This window comes from Malaclemys terrapin, chromosome 6, assembly GCF_027887155.1.
Source record: "Malaclemys terrapin pileata isolate rMalTer1 chromosome 6, rMalTer1.hap1, whole genome shotgun sequence".
In the NCBI taxonomy this organism is placed as follows: Eukaryota; Metazoa; Chordata; order Testudines; family Emydidae; genus Malaclemys; species Malaclemys terrapin.
In genome coordinates, this window is record NC_071510.1 from 108,016,819 (window position 1) to 108,034,418 (window position 17,600).

At 39.5% G+C, this 17,600-nt stretch overlaps 1 protein-coding gene across 2 annotated transcripts in view; it reads right to left on the reverse strand.

Moving 5' to 3' along the window:
• Positions 1 to 17,600, reverse strand: part of WDR70 (WD repeat domain 70) — a 257,225-nt gene that overhangs the window by 153,194 nt on the left and 86,431 nt on the right. For both annotated transcript variants that reach the window (XM_054032053.1, XM_054032054.1), the window contains exons 8-9: positions 13,366 to 13,519; positions 6,617 to 6,693 (exon numbers count right to left, since the gene is read on the reverse strand). In XM_054032053.1, coding sequence (XP_053888028.1) covers positions 6,617 to 6,693; positions 13,366 to 13,519 — 231 coding nt within the window. The remainder of the gene's footprint in view (positions 1 to 6,616; positions 6,694 to 13,365; positions 13,520 to 17,600) is intronic.

Sequence of the window (17,600 nt, forward strand, 5' to 3'; positions counted from 1 at the left end):
GGATGATGTCGCCAGAACACCTGCAATCCTACAGACATATATCACATGAGCTGTCTCTTGTATATAAATGGATTTCAAGAATTGATCATCTTGTTGTGCCTACATTTCTGAGAGAATAACTGATTCACCTGAAACATGAAGGACATCTGGAGATGAGTCTATCTCAAAGCTGCCTGTGACAAGACTTCTGGCAGCCAGGGCTGGACAAGCAATTTGAGGAAATAATCAAGAATTGCACAGCTTGTGTTAGTAGTGATAAGTCACAGAAAACCTTTAACATCCCTCACACCAGTTGATTATCCCAACTATTCACAGGAGAAACTAGCTCTCGACATAATGGGACCCTTTGAAGATCATCCTATTACACAAAGGTTTGCCATAGTAACGGTAGACTATTACTCAAAGTGCTGGAAGTTACACCACTGGAAAGGCTACCACTGAAATAGTGAGTTCATGTCATCAGTCTTTGCCTGAGAAGGATTTCCCAAGGAATTGGTAACTGACAATGTAATACAATTGACCTCTGAAGAAATGCAATACTATCTCAACAGCAATGATATCAAACACAAAACAGTGTCTTTATATCATCCAGACTAATGGTCTAGTCAAGAATGAAAAGACAAGTGAAAAAAAGTTTGTAGCTTATCAGTTTGGAAGCAAGATCACAGAAAGAATTTTTTACTACCTATCAAGGGCTTACATGTTCTCCTTTTTCAACTAAACCTTCAAATGAAATTATTTGTGAACATGTTAAGAACAAACAGGAGAAATACAGACAGTACATAGACTGTAAGAAAGGTGCTAAACCTCACTAGTTTCAAACTGGAGATTTTGCTCACATTAAGCTGTGATACAGTCAAAAAAGGATGTTCAAACTATTCATGTCCTTTGCAGATGATAGAAATCTGCAATTTTCAGCTCAATAGAATAGGAACATAACTTGAAGTAACTGACAAACGTGATCCAGCTGATGAGTTTTCTGTGTATAGTTATATAATTAACATTAAATTTTGGTTATGCTGAGTTTTAGCATAGATATACAATATACACATATAAATACACAAATATTTAAGTGAAGCTAATGGTATCTTTTGGGTGCTCAGCACTTTTGAAATTAAAGCATTTTTGTACCTGAACCCCTTTGAAGAAATTTCAGGAAGCTTCATAACAGTAAAAGTAAGGTTTATTCCCCATACTCTTTCACAGAGCTCAAGTTCTTCCTTTCCTTCTCCTCTTTCTCTTCTCTCCCTTTTTCCCCAGTGTGTCCTGGAAGTTGCAGTTCCTGGACTCAAAGCTACAGGAACCACCTACGAACAAACTTACAAACACAATGTGGGATAGCTATCTGTACTGAGCTAGATACGACACACCCTTTCTCTTTAATTTTTACAATGGTTGCTCTAAACAGTAACTTCCAAGTCATCACAGTCTTCCAATCTTTTAGGGAGTCTTCTTTGTCTCACACTTCTCCTAATGCCTGTAGAGGCAAGAATGAAACTAGGCAGTGGTGCAGTTCCTACTACTATAGATTGTCTCTCATCACTATTGGTGTAATCGATGTTCTGCAGTCCAAGATAGAAATGAGCATTCTCCTTTTCAGCTTGTAGCTGATGAACTGTGGACAATCTTGAAATGTTCCATTTCTTTCCATCTATTAATCGCAGTTTTAATCACGCTGTTAAACAAGAGAATACCAAGTGAAATTTATTAAATAATTTGGATGTTTTTCTACATTTTCATATATATTGTATTCTGGGTGGTAACTGAAATCAAAGTGTATATTATTTTTTATTACAAATATTTGCACTGTAAAAATGATAAACAAAAGAAATAGTATTTTTCAATTTACCTCATACAAGTACTGTAGTGCAATCTCTGCCATGAAAATGCAGTTTACAAATGTAGATTTTTTTTTGTTACATAACTGCACTCAAAAACAAAACAATGCCCCCTCCCCCTCCTTACCCGCAACGGCTATCCCTGCAGTTCCCAGGTGTTTGCTGCTGCCTCTCCTCATGGACACAGCTCCCAGCTTGTCAGCTCTAGACACTGCAATGCAGGGTGGGTTCAAAAAATTCCAAAACAAAAAAACGTAAAACTTCAGAGCCTACAAGTCCACTCAGTCCTACTTCTTGTGCAGCCAATCACTAAGACAAACAAGTTTGTTTACATTTATGGGAGATAATATTGCCCTCTTATTTACAATGTCACCAGAAAGTGAGAACAGGCATTCGTATGGCACTGTTGTAACCGGCGTCGCAAGATATTTACATGCCAGATGCGCTAAAGATTCATATGTCCCGTCATGCTTCAACCACCATTCCAGAGGACATGCGTCCATGCTGATGATGGGTTTTGCTCGATAATGATCCAAAGCAGAGTGGACTGTTGCATGTTAATTTTCATTATCTGAGTCAGATGCCACCAGCAGAAGGTTGATTTCTTTTTTGGTGGTTCGGGTTCTGTAGTTTACGCATCAGAATGTTGCTCTTTTAAGACATCTGAAAGCATGCTCCATACCTTGTCCCTCTCGGATTTTGGAAGGCACTTCAGATTCTTAAATCTTGGGTGAGGTGCTGTAGCTATCTTTAGAAATCTCACATTGGTACCTTCTTTGCATTTCCTGAAATCTGCAGTGAAAGTATTCTTAAAATGAGCAATATGTGCGGGGTCTTCATCCGAGACTGCTGTAACATGAAATACATGGCAGAATGCAGGTAAAACAGAGTAGGGGACTGTCAAGGCTGTATCCCCACTTTGAACTTTAGGGTACAAATGTAGGGGCCTGCATGAAAACTTTTAAGCTTAACTACCAGCTTAGCTCTGGTCCGCTGCCACCATTCCCTCCCTGGGAAGCCTTGAAAAACCTTCACCAATTCCCTGGTGAATACAGATCCAAACCCCTTGGATCTTAAAACAAGGAAAAATCAATCAGGTTCTTAAAAAGAAGGCTTTTAATTAAAGAAAAAGGTAAAAATCATCTCTGTAAAATTAGTATGGAAATTAACCTTACAGGGTAATCAAACTTAAAGAGCTCAGAGGACTCCCCTCTAGTGTTAGGTTCAAAGTACAGCAAACAAAGATAAACACTCTAGTAAAAGGTACATTTACAAGTTGAGAAAACAAAGGAAAACTAAGACGCCTTGCCTGGCTATTTACTTACAAGTTTGAAATAGGAGAGACTTGTTTAGAAAGATGTGGAGAACCTGGATTGATGTCTGGTCCCTCTCAGTCCCGAGAGCGAACGCACTCCCAAACAAAGAACACAAACAAAAGCCTTCCTCCCCCCGCCCCCCCCCAAGATTTGAAAGTATCTTGTCCCCTTATTGGTCCTTTAGGTCAGATGCCAGCCAGGTTACCTGAGCTTCTTAACCCTTTACAGGGAAAAGGATTTTGGAGTCTTTGGCCAGGAGGGATTTTATAGTACTGTACACAGGACAGCTGTTACCCTTCCCTTTATAGTTATGACAGGGACATATAATTCTCCCCCAAGGAGTTCAGTCACAAATTTAATTAATGCATTATTTTTTTAATGAGCATCATCAGCATGGAAGCATATCCTCTGGAATGGTGGCCGAAGCATGAAGGGGAATACAAATGTTTAGCATATCTGACACGTAAATACCTTTCAATGCCAGCTACAGAAGTGCCATGCAAATGCCTGTTCTTACTTTCTGGTGACATTGTAAATAAGAAGCAGGCAACAGTATCTCCCGTAAATGTAAACAAACTTTTTTGTCTTAGCGATTGGCTGAACAAGAAGTAGAACTGAGTGGACTTGTAGGCTCTAAAGTTTTACTTTGTTTTGTTTTTGAGTGCAATTATGTAACAAAAAAAAATCTACATTTGTAAGTTACACTTTCACAATAGAAATTGCACTAAAGTATACTTGTATGAGGTGAAAAATACTTTCTTTTGTTTATCATTTTTACAGTGCAAATATTTGTAATAAAAAGTAATATAAAGTGTGCACTATATACTTTGTATTCTGTGTTGTAATTGAAATCAATATTGAAAATGTAGAAAAACATCCAAAAATATTTAATACATTTCAATTGGTATTCTATTGTTTAACCTTGCGGTTAATCGCGATAAATTTTTTTAATCGCAGTTAATTTTTTTTTACTTAATCACGTGAGTTAACTGTGGTTAATTGACAGCCCTAATAAATACAAAATAATCAGAGAAAATACAAATACACCGCTACCTCGATATAACATGACCTGATATGACACGAATTCGAATATAATGCGGTAAAGCAGTGATCCGGGGGTGCAGGGCTGCGTACTCTGGTGGATCAAAGCAAATTCAATATAACGCAGTTTCACCTATAACGCGGTAAGATTTTTTTGGCTCCCAAGGACAGCATTATATCGAGGTAGAGGTGTATTGTCACTTTCTGGAGTAATTAGAATATTTTTTTCCCATAATGGTTTCATTTAAAATTCAGGAAAAAATGGTTTCTCGCATGCACAAAGCAATAGCACAGTTTTTGACTACTTCTGCCTGAGTCTACCTAGTTCTCTCCTTAGCGCTAAGTGTCTGCTCCACAATCTTTTCAACGATCCTGAAGTTATTTTGCCAAATAAAAAAAACTCTCTAAAATCACTAAAGAAAAACCTTACAGTAATTATTTTTTTAATTCTGGAGAAGACTGCAGTGACCTCTTTCTTACTTCTTCAGCACCATTCTTCTGCTTGTCCATTCTATGACACTAACTGTAATCATGAGGAAGCTGACTCACCTGAACACAATGGATGAAATCCTGGCCCTGCTGAAGTGGCAAAACTGCCACTGACTTCAATCAAGCCAGAAATTCACCTAATATATATTAGCATAATACATGCCATTACACCATAGTGAAATATATGCTTAAAATCCTGTTTACTAAAGCAGTGAAAGTAATGAACAAGACTTACAAGAATTAGCCTCTTTAAACTAGTAATTGTATCTCCTAAATATTCACTTCTTTCAAGTGAAGATAATATTGCGGAAACAGATGACCTCCACACACATTTTATCTAAACTGCCATAGACTCTTCTTTCCTACAGCATGGATAATTTTTTAGAATAATTTTTGCTTACGTTTTGGATTCTTTGTTGAGCTTGTTAACATGAAAAAGAAATTTTCCCGACAAAAGATGTTCTTTAGTCTATAAAAGTTTTGTTTCAGATTTAACATTAATTCCCAATTGTTACTTTAAAAGTGGTACATCCACACACTGGAGAAAACTGCTGCTAGCGTAAAAGGAAATGGGAAGTACACTGGATGGTTTCAAATACTTTTCTTATAATGTCAGCCATTTGGTTTCTCTGAGAATATAATTACACATCCATTTATAGCATTGTTTATCTGCATTTTACTCACTTGACCAGACCCTTTTAATTCACAGCAATTTAAGCACGAGAGAGTCATTGAATCCATATTTGGTATAATTGCTAGGCATATGTTTATGCAGACAAAATTAGACAGTCTTGAGAGTATATAATTTCTTAATTTATTTTTCACTATCTACAAACTGTTCAGCTAAGTAAAAATACTGAATTTTAAAGTGGTAAAGCAGTAAAACTGTCTATCCTTTGTGTTTACAAGAGAAACAAAATATTTTAAAATCCTATCACTTCATAAATATAGCTGAATATAACAGTAAAATTTTTGCTTTACTTTTTTGTCTAAAAACTAAAAATGTGATTTCAATGGTTTTGTTTATTTTTTACGTTAAAAAAACACTAGTAGTTTAAAATGTTATTTTTTGATACACATGCCTTCTTTTCTCTCCATCAAACTGTGTGAACTTTCCAACAAGGAGCATTAGTTTCACTGGGGGAGGGGAGGGTGTAGGTGAGTGGGTGGGGATTGTTAATACAATGCTTTTGTCATTTTGAAAAGTGCCATATTGAAGGCACAGGTTACCAGAATCTTCTGTTTAATTACAAAGGAGATTATAAACAAACCAAGGAAGCAGCAATGCAAACTTTCTTCACTGCCCTCAGCCCTGAGCACAATGGTACCAGCATATTTAAGTCTCCATGCCCATTTAATACTTGGCCTCACTGCTTAAAGTTCCAAGAAGGGTGTAAATTAGCACCAAACATCACAGTGATTTTTGTGATTTGGACACTTGTCCACTAGGATCAAGACTGAGACTACAAATTCATTTCCAATTGTCTACTGGACAGCTGTCAAATGGTAACACTAATCAATACCTACCTGGGCCATATTCAAACCTATGACTGTGAAGTGAAAGGCTGTGCCATCCCTCCTACAAATCCTTTGAGACATCCATTCACTCGGTGAAAATTACTACATTTGGGGGCTCATTTTTACATTTTTCTAATTTGAAATATATTACAGTATATTCATCCATATATTTTTCCTGCTATGTCATCACCAAAAGCACCATATCAAAAACATAAAGAATGTAGATAAACCAATGAACTCTTCTAGAAGCCAAATTATAGACAAGTCTTACACTGGCTTTCAGATCTCAACAAACAAGTTCACAACTGACTGTTTGCAACCAAGTTATAATTGGGGAAGGTACATAGAGGTCCTAAAATGCAAAAGCTGACAAACGCCAAAAACATTCTGGCACTGACATGAACCTATACTCACCCATCATTGGAACAAGTCAAAAATTCTTCTTTTATTTTGGGATGCCAACAGCCTGTATTAAGCATTGCTGTATGACCCTGGAAAAAACACAGAAAAACATGAGAACCTAATTCTATGGCAAACAATTTTTTCAAGTAGGCATTTACTTTCCCCTCATTTTTCAGGCTCCCTACCTAAAATAACCTGCACTATTAACTATATTCCTTACTGCCAATTATTTCATACGTAAACTGGACAGTCTTTTAATATCAGTCCTTCAAACCAATAATGTAACACACAATCATCAAGTTGGATGCTTTTTTTAAAATACAAAATATCAATATACAAGGAGAAATCTATGGCCAACAGAGTTAAAGAACAATAAATATATTTAAATTTAAGAACAAAAAAAATCCTAACAATGGTATTGATCCATTCCTAAATGGAAATGGCAAACATAATGCAGAAAAGGCAGAAGTATTCAATAAATACTCTGTTCTGTATTTAGAGAAAAACGGTTCATGTAGACATATGACATACGATGATGATACTTTTTCCATTCCAATAATAAATTGGGGGAGTTAGAGATTTTTAAATCAGCAGGGTCCAGATAACTTGTATGCAAAGATTTTTTAAAAGAGCAGTCTGAGGACCTTGCGGGACCATAAATACTGATTTTCAATGAGTCTTGGAACACTTGGCAAGTTCTAGAAGACAGAGAAAACTAATGTGTTAATATTTTAAAAGGGTAAATGGCACGACCAGGGTATTACAGGCCTCAGTCTGACATTCATTTCAGGCATGATACTGGAACATCAATAAAGAATTAAATGAGGGTAATATAATTAACGTCAATCAACATGGGTTTATGGGGAAAAATGGTCTGATCAAACTAACTTGATTTTTTTGGACTGCGATTACAAGTTTGACTGATAAAAATAATAGTGTTGATGTAATAGACATATTTCTGTAAGGCATTTGACTAGCTCTGCACAACATTTTAATTATACACTAGAACAATATAAAATTAACATGACACACATTAAATGGATTAAAAACTGGATGGCAGGTCTCAAAATGTAATTATAAAACAAAGAATCATCATGGAGTGCATGGGTCTCATAGTGGTGTCACAGGGTAGCTGAATCTGTGCCTAGGCTGAGTTCAGGTCCCCTGTACTGGAGCAGGTGAACCCAATTGAGCTAATTAAAGAGGGCTGGGCTATATCTGGGCCTATATAAAGAGGTGGAAGAAGAAAGGACTGAGACAGGCTGAGCCCTAGGGACGGAACACCACTGTAGCTGGCTCCTGTGGTGGGTCTCTGGAGTGAGGGGCCAGGTGCTCAGGGAAGCCAGCCCCGTGGCTGCTGCTCCAGGAAGGGAGCAGAGCTGACTGAGGCTGGGAGGCTCAGAGACCTCTGGCTCAGAGAACTGGAGTGCCAGAGACCTCTGAGAGAGGTGTCCCTGAAGCGTGGGGCCAAAGACTGAGCTAAGACTATTTTCTGTTTGATAACCTCTGTTTAAAGAAATAAACCTCCTTGAAAAGCTTCAACATGGCAGCGCATGCTTTGGAGCTAAGGAGAAGAGACAGCCCCTGTTGCAGGTCCAGAAGGGATCAGTTTTTGACCCTACACTGTTTAAACCTTCTAAATCAGTGACTTGGAAGAGAACATAGGATCATAACTAAGACCCTACCAAATTCACGGTTATGAAAAACGTGTCACAGACCGTCAAATCTGGTCTTGTGTGTGCTTTTACCCTATATTATACAGATTTTATGAGGGAGACCAGAATTTCTCAAATTGAGGGTCCTGACCCAAAAGGGAGTTGCATGGCAGTTGTAAGGTTATTTTAGGGGGGTCATGGTATTGCCAGCCTTACTTCTGCACTGCCTTCAGAGCTGGGTGGCCAGAGAGCAGCGGCAGTTGGCCAGGCACCCAAATCTGAAGGCGGTGCCTCACCAGCAGTAGTGCAGAAGTAAGGGTGGCAATATCATACCATGCCATCCTTACTTCTGCGCTGCTGCTTGCGACGGCTCTGCCTTCAGAGCTTGACTCCCAGTCAAGCTGCTGCCACTTTCCCACTGCCCAGCTCCGAAGGCAGTACCACCACCAGCAGCAGCACAGAAGTAAGGGTAGTAGTACCGCAACCCCTCCTACAATAAATTTGTGACACTCCCCCCACCACAACACACACAACTCCTTTTTGAGTCATATTGTATGTTTGTGTCCAGCTCTCCAAGCGATCCAGATGGCTCTGTATTAGTGACCTGTCCTCTTCATTGTTTACCACTCACCCAATCTTTGTGTTGCCTGCAAACTTTAATAGTTATGATTACGGCCCTACCAAATTCACGGTCCATTTTGGTCAATTTCACTGTCATAGGATTTTAAAAAACATAAAATTCATTATTTCGGCTATTTAAATCTGAAATTTCATGGTGTTGTAATTGATGGGGTCCTGACCCAAAAAAGAGTTGTGGGGGTTCACAAGGTTATTGTGTGTGTGGGGTGCAGTGCTGTTACCCTTACTTCTGTGCTGCTGCTGGCAGCGATGCTGCCTTCAGAGCTGGGCACTTGGAAAGCGGTGGCTGTTGGCCGGGAGCCAAGCTCTGAAGGCAGAGCCATTGCCAGCAGCAGCGCAGAAGTAAGGGTGGCATGGCATGCCTTTTAAAGACACAAACTGGGGAGAGAGACTCATTGTATACTAACTACCTGCTTCTGGAAATTCCAGATCAAAGACCCCATATCTGTATAAAAGGGTGGACTAAATTTAGAATCATAGAATATCAGGGTTGGAAGGGACCTCATTTCTCTGTAATGCCTTTTACCTTAAGAATAAAGTAGGCTTGCTTAGAAAGAACTGTGTGGTAACACATATCTGAAGCAATCACTCTGTCCTCAGTCTCTGAAGAGAAAGCAAGCAAGTTTAGTTTGGCAGACTGTCTTTGCTGGGAGAACACAGGGTAGGCAAGGAACTGTTCAGCCTTGACATACCCTGGTCAGAAGAGACTGAGATGCAGGTCTCCACCAAAGAGAGGCAACAGCTGAGGAGCTGGAAGCCTGAGATTGGGTGCCCTTGCTGAACAACTGAGTGGAAATGCAGTTACCCTTAACTCTGACAGATGTAACCTAGGATTTCAAAATGAAAAGTAAAATAACACTGTCTGATGTTATGTGAGACTCTTAGGAAGGAATAAGAAAATATAAAATTAATGGAGGGTGAAAAATAATACTCAGTACTTATATAGTGCCTTTCTTTCAAGAATCTTAAAATTGTTCTATAAACACTAATTAATACAATCCATTAACTATAATATTGCAAGCAGTATGCCCAATTTACAGATGGAAAAATCTAGACACAGAGAGGCTGAGTGACTTCCCATGGCCACAAAGAGTCAGGGGCAGAGTTGAAAATACAACCCGACCCTTTTACATCTAGAGGACAATAAATGACATGACACTTTCATTAAGGAGAAATCTTTCTAGTCACTTTTGTAAAACTGAAAATAACGTTATAATACCAGGTTTCAGAGTAGCAGCAGTGTTAGTCTGTATCCGCAAAAAGAACAGGAGTATAAATTTGTTAGTCTCTAAGGCTACATCTACACTACAGGGGGGGAGTCGATTTAAGATACGCAAATTCAGCTACGTGAATAGCGTAGCTGAATTCGACATATCGCATCCGACTTACCCCGCTGTGAGGACCACGGCAAAATCGACCTCCGCGGCTTCCTGTCGACGGCGCTTACTCCCACCTCCACTGGTGGAGTAAGTGTGTCGATTAGGGGATCGATTGTCGCGTCCCGTCGGGACGCGATAAATCGATCCCTGAGAGGTTGATTTCTACCCGCCGATTCAGGCGGGTAGTGTAGACCTAGCCTAAGGTGCCACAAGTACTCCTGTTCTTTTTGTTATAATACCAAACAGTTTTACACCAGACTCAGTTTTAAGTTTAGGTGCTTCTAATAAGAAGTGAGGGTATTCTTCCTTTAAGTGTATAACTTACATTAAATGTTACTGAGAGTGCTAGAAAAACTTCAGTATATATACCCTACAGTTCACTCCCTCACCATTTCCCCCCAAAACACAATTATTCATTGCATCTTTTTTTTTACTAGTTTACTTGTGCCTTTGAAATCAATTATTCCTGTCTCTCTTCTTCAATTTATCTTTTTTCTCTCTCACGATGGCAAGTCACCTAAAGACTTAATAGTTTCTCTGGACTGTATCATCACTTAATTCATGGAAATATGGAACAATCTACACAGACACGGAGACAAGACTCTAGCTCATTCTGATCTCTAGTGCTTGGGATTTCCACAGCCAAGTGTCCTTCACCAAAAATGCCATAGTCTACAACTTTCACCCTGAGCTCTATCAGCCACTCCCTGTTGGAGTGAGTTGTGGGAATAAAGTGCTCTTGAGCCATCAATGGAGAGTTTTAAATAATATAACCAGATCCTTGAAGCAGATCTGAAACTGGATCAGAATGGATTTTCATAAAAAATAATTTGTAAGATGAGAGTGGACAGACCCATTTCTTCAAGATGGAAATATCTGCTGGTGGACATTTTACCAGAATTTAAGCCACTTATATTCTATAGCAACTCACAAGATTACGGGAAAAAACTGGAAAAAAAAAAAAAAAAAAAAAGCAAACTATCTTTCTCAGGGAAAATGTCTTTATCCAGTTCCTTTGTGTATTTTAGTTAGTTTGACATATTTGAAGTGTTGGCACAAGCTTATTAAATAAGTTTGAAGAGAACAAAGGACTCCTATAATATTCAATAAAATTTAAAAACCACACCTGTAAAACTAAAATTGAAATTGTTTCAGATTGTTTTTAAGAGTTATTATGGAGACAGTTTTAGCAACTATTTAAAAAAATTACCAGGGAATGAATACCTAAAAGTCAATATGACAGCATAACTACTCCAGCACTTCTATTGTAGGACCATCATATAGTGAGATTTCAAAAGTTTACAAGAGAAAAAATCTGCATTATTTTTAATTAAACAAGAACCAAAACAGCTGTTAATGTTATATGGCTTTGTATACATTCTGTTAGCCAAAAGAAATAGTGTTCTGATATGAATAGCATCAAGTAATGCAGTACTTAGGCTAGTTACTTGGCAGTAAGCCCTACAAGCACTAAATAAGGCAATTTTATCACAAATCTGAGAGGTAGATTTTATCATTACACTTAATGTATTAATTTTAAACTATTCACAAAACTGACCTGCATTTAAATCATCTATGTAAACAGAATTGTTATCCCATGTAACATATGGGGAAAGAAGATGGAAGAGTGGTCAAAACCCACTGAACACTTGTTAAAATACTTTAAAATATAATTTATTATGATTGTGTTTATAACAAACAAGTTTCCATTCTCTCCCAATTACATAAAACACAAAACTATAAAATAAATTATACTGACAAGAGTAGGAGTCAGCCCTTTTTCATGTACACTTTTAACCACTAACAAACAAAAATGCACCTTATTATTATTATTTACTATTCATTGATGTTCTTGGCACTCAGCAAGACACAAACAAGACAGCTGTCCCTCCCCTCTCAGCAGGATGGCCATCTTCCAAAGGGAAAGGGGAGACCCGAAGTCTTTGCAGACCAAGGTCCCCGTTGGGCAAAAGTGAGCTGAGTCCTTGAGGCAGGCTGAAGAGGGTCTACCCTGGTTATACAGTGGGGGCTCTATAACCTTGGACTGGACAGAGTTAAATGGCTAGTATGTGAGATACGGTGGGTGCATAGCACCCCTCCTCCATTATTAAGTAATAAAGTTGCAGCCTGATGCTTAAATCCATTTCTGTGTCAGGCTTTCATTCACCTGTGTGTCCTGATCATACCAACCTCAACAGCTTACAATCTAGATGACAGACACAGGAAGACATGGTGCACAGTGAATCCTTTCTCTGGGACTTGCACTAGATTTAATTATCTTTGTCCTTAATTTAATAGGGATTTTTTCCATTTTTTCGTCTATTTGCTCATCCTTCAAGTGCCAAGAAAGTGTGTATGTTTTGTGGTCTGTTAATGGGAAAGGTAAAGGAGAGGGAGCAATTATTAAGAAGTATTCTCAGTCTACCAGACTGGGGGGCAGGATAGAGCTCAGAGCTTCTGCTCTGCGGTGGGGTGGTGGGGCTAAGGACTTCTGCCAGAGACAAATGGTGCCTGGTGGAGGGGTGTGGGGGAGCACAATTTAAAGGTTCATCCTATCCCACAGTTTGAGTCCACTCCTCAGGCATCCACCCCGCCTTACCCGCAACGGCTATTCCTGCAGTTCCCAGGTGTTTGCTGCTGCCTCTCCTCATGGCCACAGCTCCCAGCTTGTCAGCTCCAGACACTGCAATGCAGGGAGGGGGCCCAGCAGCACCAGGTGACTGAGCAGGGCCAGCAAACCTTAGCAAAAATTGGGGGGGCAAGTAACCCTATGTGCCCCACAATGCATCACCTCTGGCTTCAGCCCAATGGAGGGTCTCAGGGTTTCAGCCCTGTGGAGCTTGCCTGCCGAGGCTCCGTGCTTCAGGAGTGGGGCTGAAGCCCCGAGCCCCAGCTCTTGAACTTCTAAAAATTGTCATATGCGGCTCAGAGGGTCAGCAAATTTGGCCACCCCATTATATGGAAAGCTTGGAAGAGAACAAAATGCTGTTATATCAAGGACCATCACCAGAACAATAAATAACCTAAATAAAAGTACAAGACAACTATACCAGTATAGAACAATACAATTTAAAGTTTCTTAACTTACCTTGGTGTTTGCCATGTCCACAATGTACTGGTCTCCTTTAACACATTCCATTACTGGAAAGCCATCTCTGTCAAGAACTTTAGCTTGAGAGTTACCAGACACAACAAGAATGACATCCCCTGTGCTGCTATACTGTAAAGATTTGATTTGGTGACTGAAAAAAAATTAGAAAACACAACATATGTTTTCATTAAATACAATTTCCTTAAGCCAATTTTAAAATGAAGATGCATCAGTAGTGAGAAAATCCTTAAAAACATAAATGCTCTGAAAATAAGCATATAGTATATCTATAGTATTTCTATGAGGCCTCTAATCCCCGCATATTAGTTGTTACACCTGCAGCAAGAGAAATTTTTTGCACAAGTTGTGCCTACCTGATTGTAACAACATTTACGGGGTATTATACATTTTACTTTTGGACAAACATATTTATCATAAGGGTACTTTTGTAACTCCAGATAACAGTAGATAGATGTCACAAGAGGTACGTCTCTTCAGGGCAGAGATGATCCCTGAATCAAGGGAGGCAAGCTGACCCAGCCAGAGGGGCTTGATAGATCTCTCTGGACATCTCTATACAAACTAGCAGAACCTAGTGTTCAGAGAAGGAAGGATTACCTAGTCCAGTGGTTCTCAAAGCCGGTCCGCCGCTTGTTCAGGAAAGCCCCTGGTGGGCCGGGCCGGTTTATCTGCTGCATCCGCAGGTTCGGCCAATCGTGGCTCCCACTGGCTGCGGTTTGCCGCTCCAGGCCAATGGGGGCTGTGGGAAGGGCAGCCAGCACATCCCTCGGCCTGCGCGGCTTCCCGCAGCCCCCATTGGCCTGAAGTGACGAACCGCGGCCAGTGGGAGCCGCGATCGGCCGAACCCATGGATGCGGCTGGTAAACAAACCGGCCTGGCCCACCAGGGGCTTTCCCTGAACAAGCGGTGGACCGGCTTTGAGAACCACTGACCTAGTCCACCTAGGTTAGCTCACGGTAAGTGTAAATTTAGATACATTAAGCAAACCTTTTTCTTTTTGTTCTAATTCCTTTTTCCCTGTGTTTTCAATAACAATCCCAAAGAGCAATAGTAGAGAAGATGTTAAAAAAAAAATCTTGGAATGAAAAACTAGTTACAAAGTTTAACTATGAAGCTGCTATTGCAACTCCATAATAAGGTGCAACAAAACAAAACATCAAAAGCAACAAAGTTTCACAAGGAAGTGAATGTGGATTTTAACCCAAGCACAAAACTTGGCATACAAAGTGGAGAAGAAGGAGATGGACTGGTGCCATTGCATAACTTTCAGGAAAAAGAAAAAAAACCCTAAAAGGACCCTTCTCCCTAAAAGGACCCTTCTCCCTCTGGCTGATTAATAAAAGAGCTGGAACACATGCCAGATGAACACAGCTAAGAATTCACTGGATACTGTATGATGGGAATCAATTCTCAAACAAACTTGTGGTCACCATTTTGGAACTGTTCCATCTAAGACAGTAGTTCTCAACCAGAGGTACACGTACCCCTGGGGATATGCAGAGGTCTTCCAAGGGGTACATCAACTCACCTAGATATTTGCCTAGTTTTACAACAGGCTACATAAAAAGCACTAACAAAGTCAGTACAAACTAAAATGTCATACAAACAAAATGAGAAAGTAAGAAATTGTTTCAGAGTAGCAGCCGTGTTAGTCTGTATCCGCAAAAACAACAGGAGTACTTGTGGCACCTTAGAGACTAACAAATTTATTAGAGCATAAGCTTTCATGGGCTACTGCCCACTTCTTCGGATGCATATAGAGTGGAACATATATATATCTCCTCAATATATGTTCCACTCTATATGCATCCGAAGAAGTGGGCAGTAGCCCACGAAAGCTTATGCTCTAATAAATTTGTTAGTCTCTAAGGTGCCACAAGTACTCCTATTCTTTTTAAGAAATTGTTCAGTACTAGTGTGCTGTGACACTTTTGTATTCTTATGTCTGATTTTGTAAGCAAGTAGTTTTTAAGTGAGGTGAAGCTTGGGGTATGCAAGACAAATCAGATTCCTGAAAGGGCTACAAAAGTCTGGAAAGGTTGAGAGCCATTGATCTAAGGAACAAGTTCTTGCAGCTATTTGTAGAAGTTGATACGCCTCCCTTCAGCTTACACATTCAAAGCTAAAATCGGTCCTCATGGGCAAAATGTGTGTGTATAGGTAGAGTTTGTTTTAATAAATACTAAGCAATTGCACATAGAAACAATACTGAGCTCTGTCTGATTGCAATATTTTCTGCTGCACAGTACCACAATAACATCAGCAAAGTGATTAGAGGATGAGAGTAAAGAATAATCTTGTTATATTAACCATTAAAGTAAAACAGAAATTATCTGTACTGTTATATTAATTTACTGCTGACAAAAATGCAAGTTCAAGGATATGTGACTTAAGAAATAAGCTCCAAATTGCTTGAAGTTTTCTATTTGGTTTTCTATTTTGGCAAGGCTATTTCTTCCTAAGGTACATAGATTCCTGCAGTGCCCAATACAAAATCCTGAATCAAATTTACATGGCAGAATAAAGCTGATCTGTAAAACAAGTCATGAATACTTGCTACTTAGAAAGAGCAATTCCAAGAGCGTGGCCAGAATAAACTGCAAGTTGGTGGTGGGAAGGACTCCATTAATGAGACAACAATTAGTTGCCACGTGGAGACGCCTATATCTATTCTTAACGTTTCAGTATCTTCTTAGCTCAGCATTTGACAAAAAATAGATTATGATTCCAAAACTCCTAACACCCGCCCTAGCAACTGCAGACTGGGTTTCTGAATAGGGAGCTGTCCCCCTACCCTCTGCTCTTGCCTCCTCCCCTTATAAAAATCTTTCACTGCAGCCTTTGGGAACTAGGTATATTCCTCTGGTTATTAAGCTTGTGGTACATTTTTCAAGCAATAAGTATTCATATTCTATGGGGTTTCCTCCTTCAGATGAAGGAGAATATACTTTTGGTTCAACTCCAATGTAATTTTTTCTCCTATTTTTAAAAGAAGCTGAGTAAATCACTGAAATTAATGCATAATTCAGGTTTTGCTGAAAACTCATGAAAGCAATCTGTCACTTACTAATTTAGCATTTTATGGTTCATGGGGCAATGCCCTTCTGTGGCAACACATATCTGACCCTCTTCCCCATTGCAAATCCGCTAGCTCAGGGTTAGTTATTAACAGTAACTGTATTTAATTCTCCTAACAGCAACTTAAAATAAGCATAAGTTTTGTATACAAAAAATCTCTGGAAAAAAAATATATACATTTGTTTTATGATGCAAAAGCCCAAAATAACTTCAATGGCACTCTTATATAATCTAGACTTGATGCCAATTCATTACAATCCTTGAGTTTTAATAAAAATTGGACAATAATATATCCAGAATACTGCTTTATAGTCAGAAGTACAAATTTCAGGCCACAAAGAAGGTTCAGCATGCCTCCATGTTCATATTTAATACTTCAAGCAGCTACTGGATGACATGGTAGACTCCGAAGAAGCAGGTTAACTATGCATGATAGCAATTGTGAAAAGGAGATAGGAGAAACCTTTTTGTCTCACAAAGCCTTTCTTAACCAACACAATAAATTACTGTCTTTGGGGAAAATGAAAATTATATATAAAATAATAATTATGTTTATTTTGGGAAGTTTAACATTTTATTCTCTTACATATTAAATTATTACGTTTAATGTTAGTGAAGTATAATTAAGGCTGTGAGTCTGTTACCGAGGTCACTGAAATCATGGATTCCGTGACTTTCTGTGACCTCTGTGACTTCTGCAGCAGCCAGGCTAAGATCAAGCGTAGTATCTGTTCTTATCAGTTTAATCATCTTTTTAATAAGCTGCTACACTGATACGCTGTATCTGCCATTCTAAAAGAGCTAATGATGCCCCGAGATGCATCCCGCTGCTCCTAAAACAGCCCAAGATGCCAACCGCTGTCCCACCATGTCCTACTGCTCTGCACAGGCTCCCAGCCATTGCCCTTAGTCCCCCCCCCCCGGAGAACTCTTCGGACCACCACCCCAAAACAGACCCCCGGGGTCTCAGAGACATGGCGAACCAGCAGATCCAGAGGGAAGAGCGAGAACAGGAAGGATCCCCCTGAGATGCTGACGCAGAAAGCTCCCACATCCTGAAACCAGCCTGCCGAGACATCACCGAGAGGAGGAACATACACCCCGCTCTCCAGCCGCCAAGGGGTTGCCCCGCC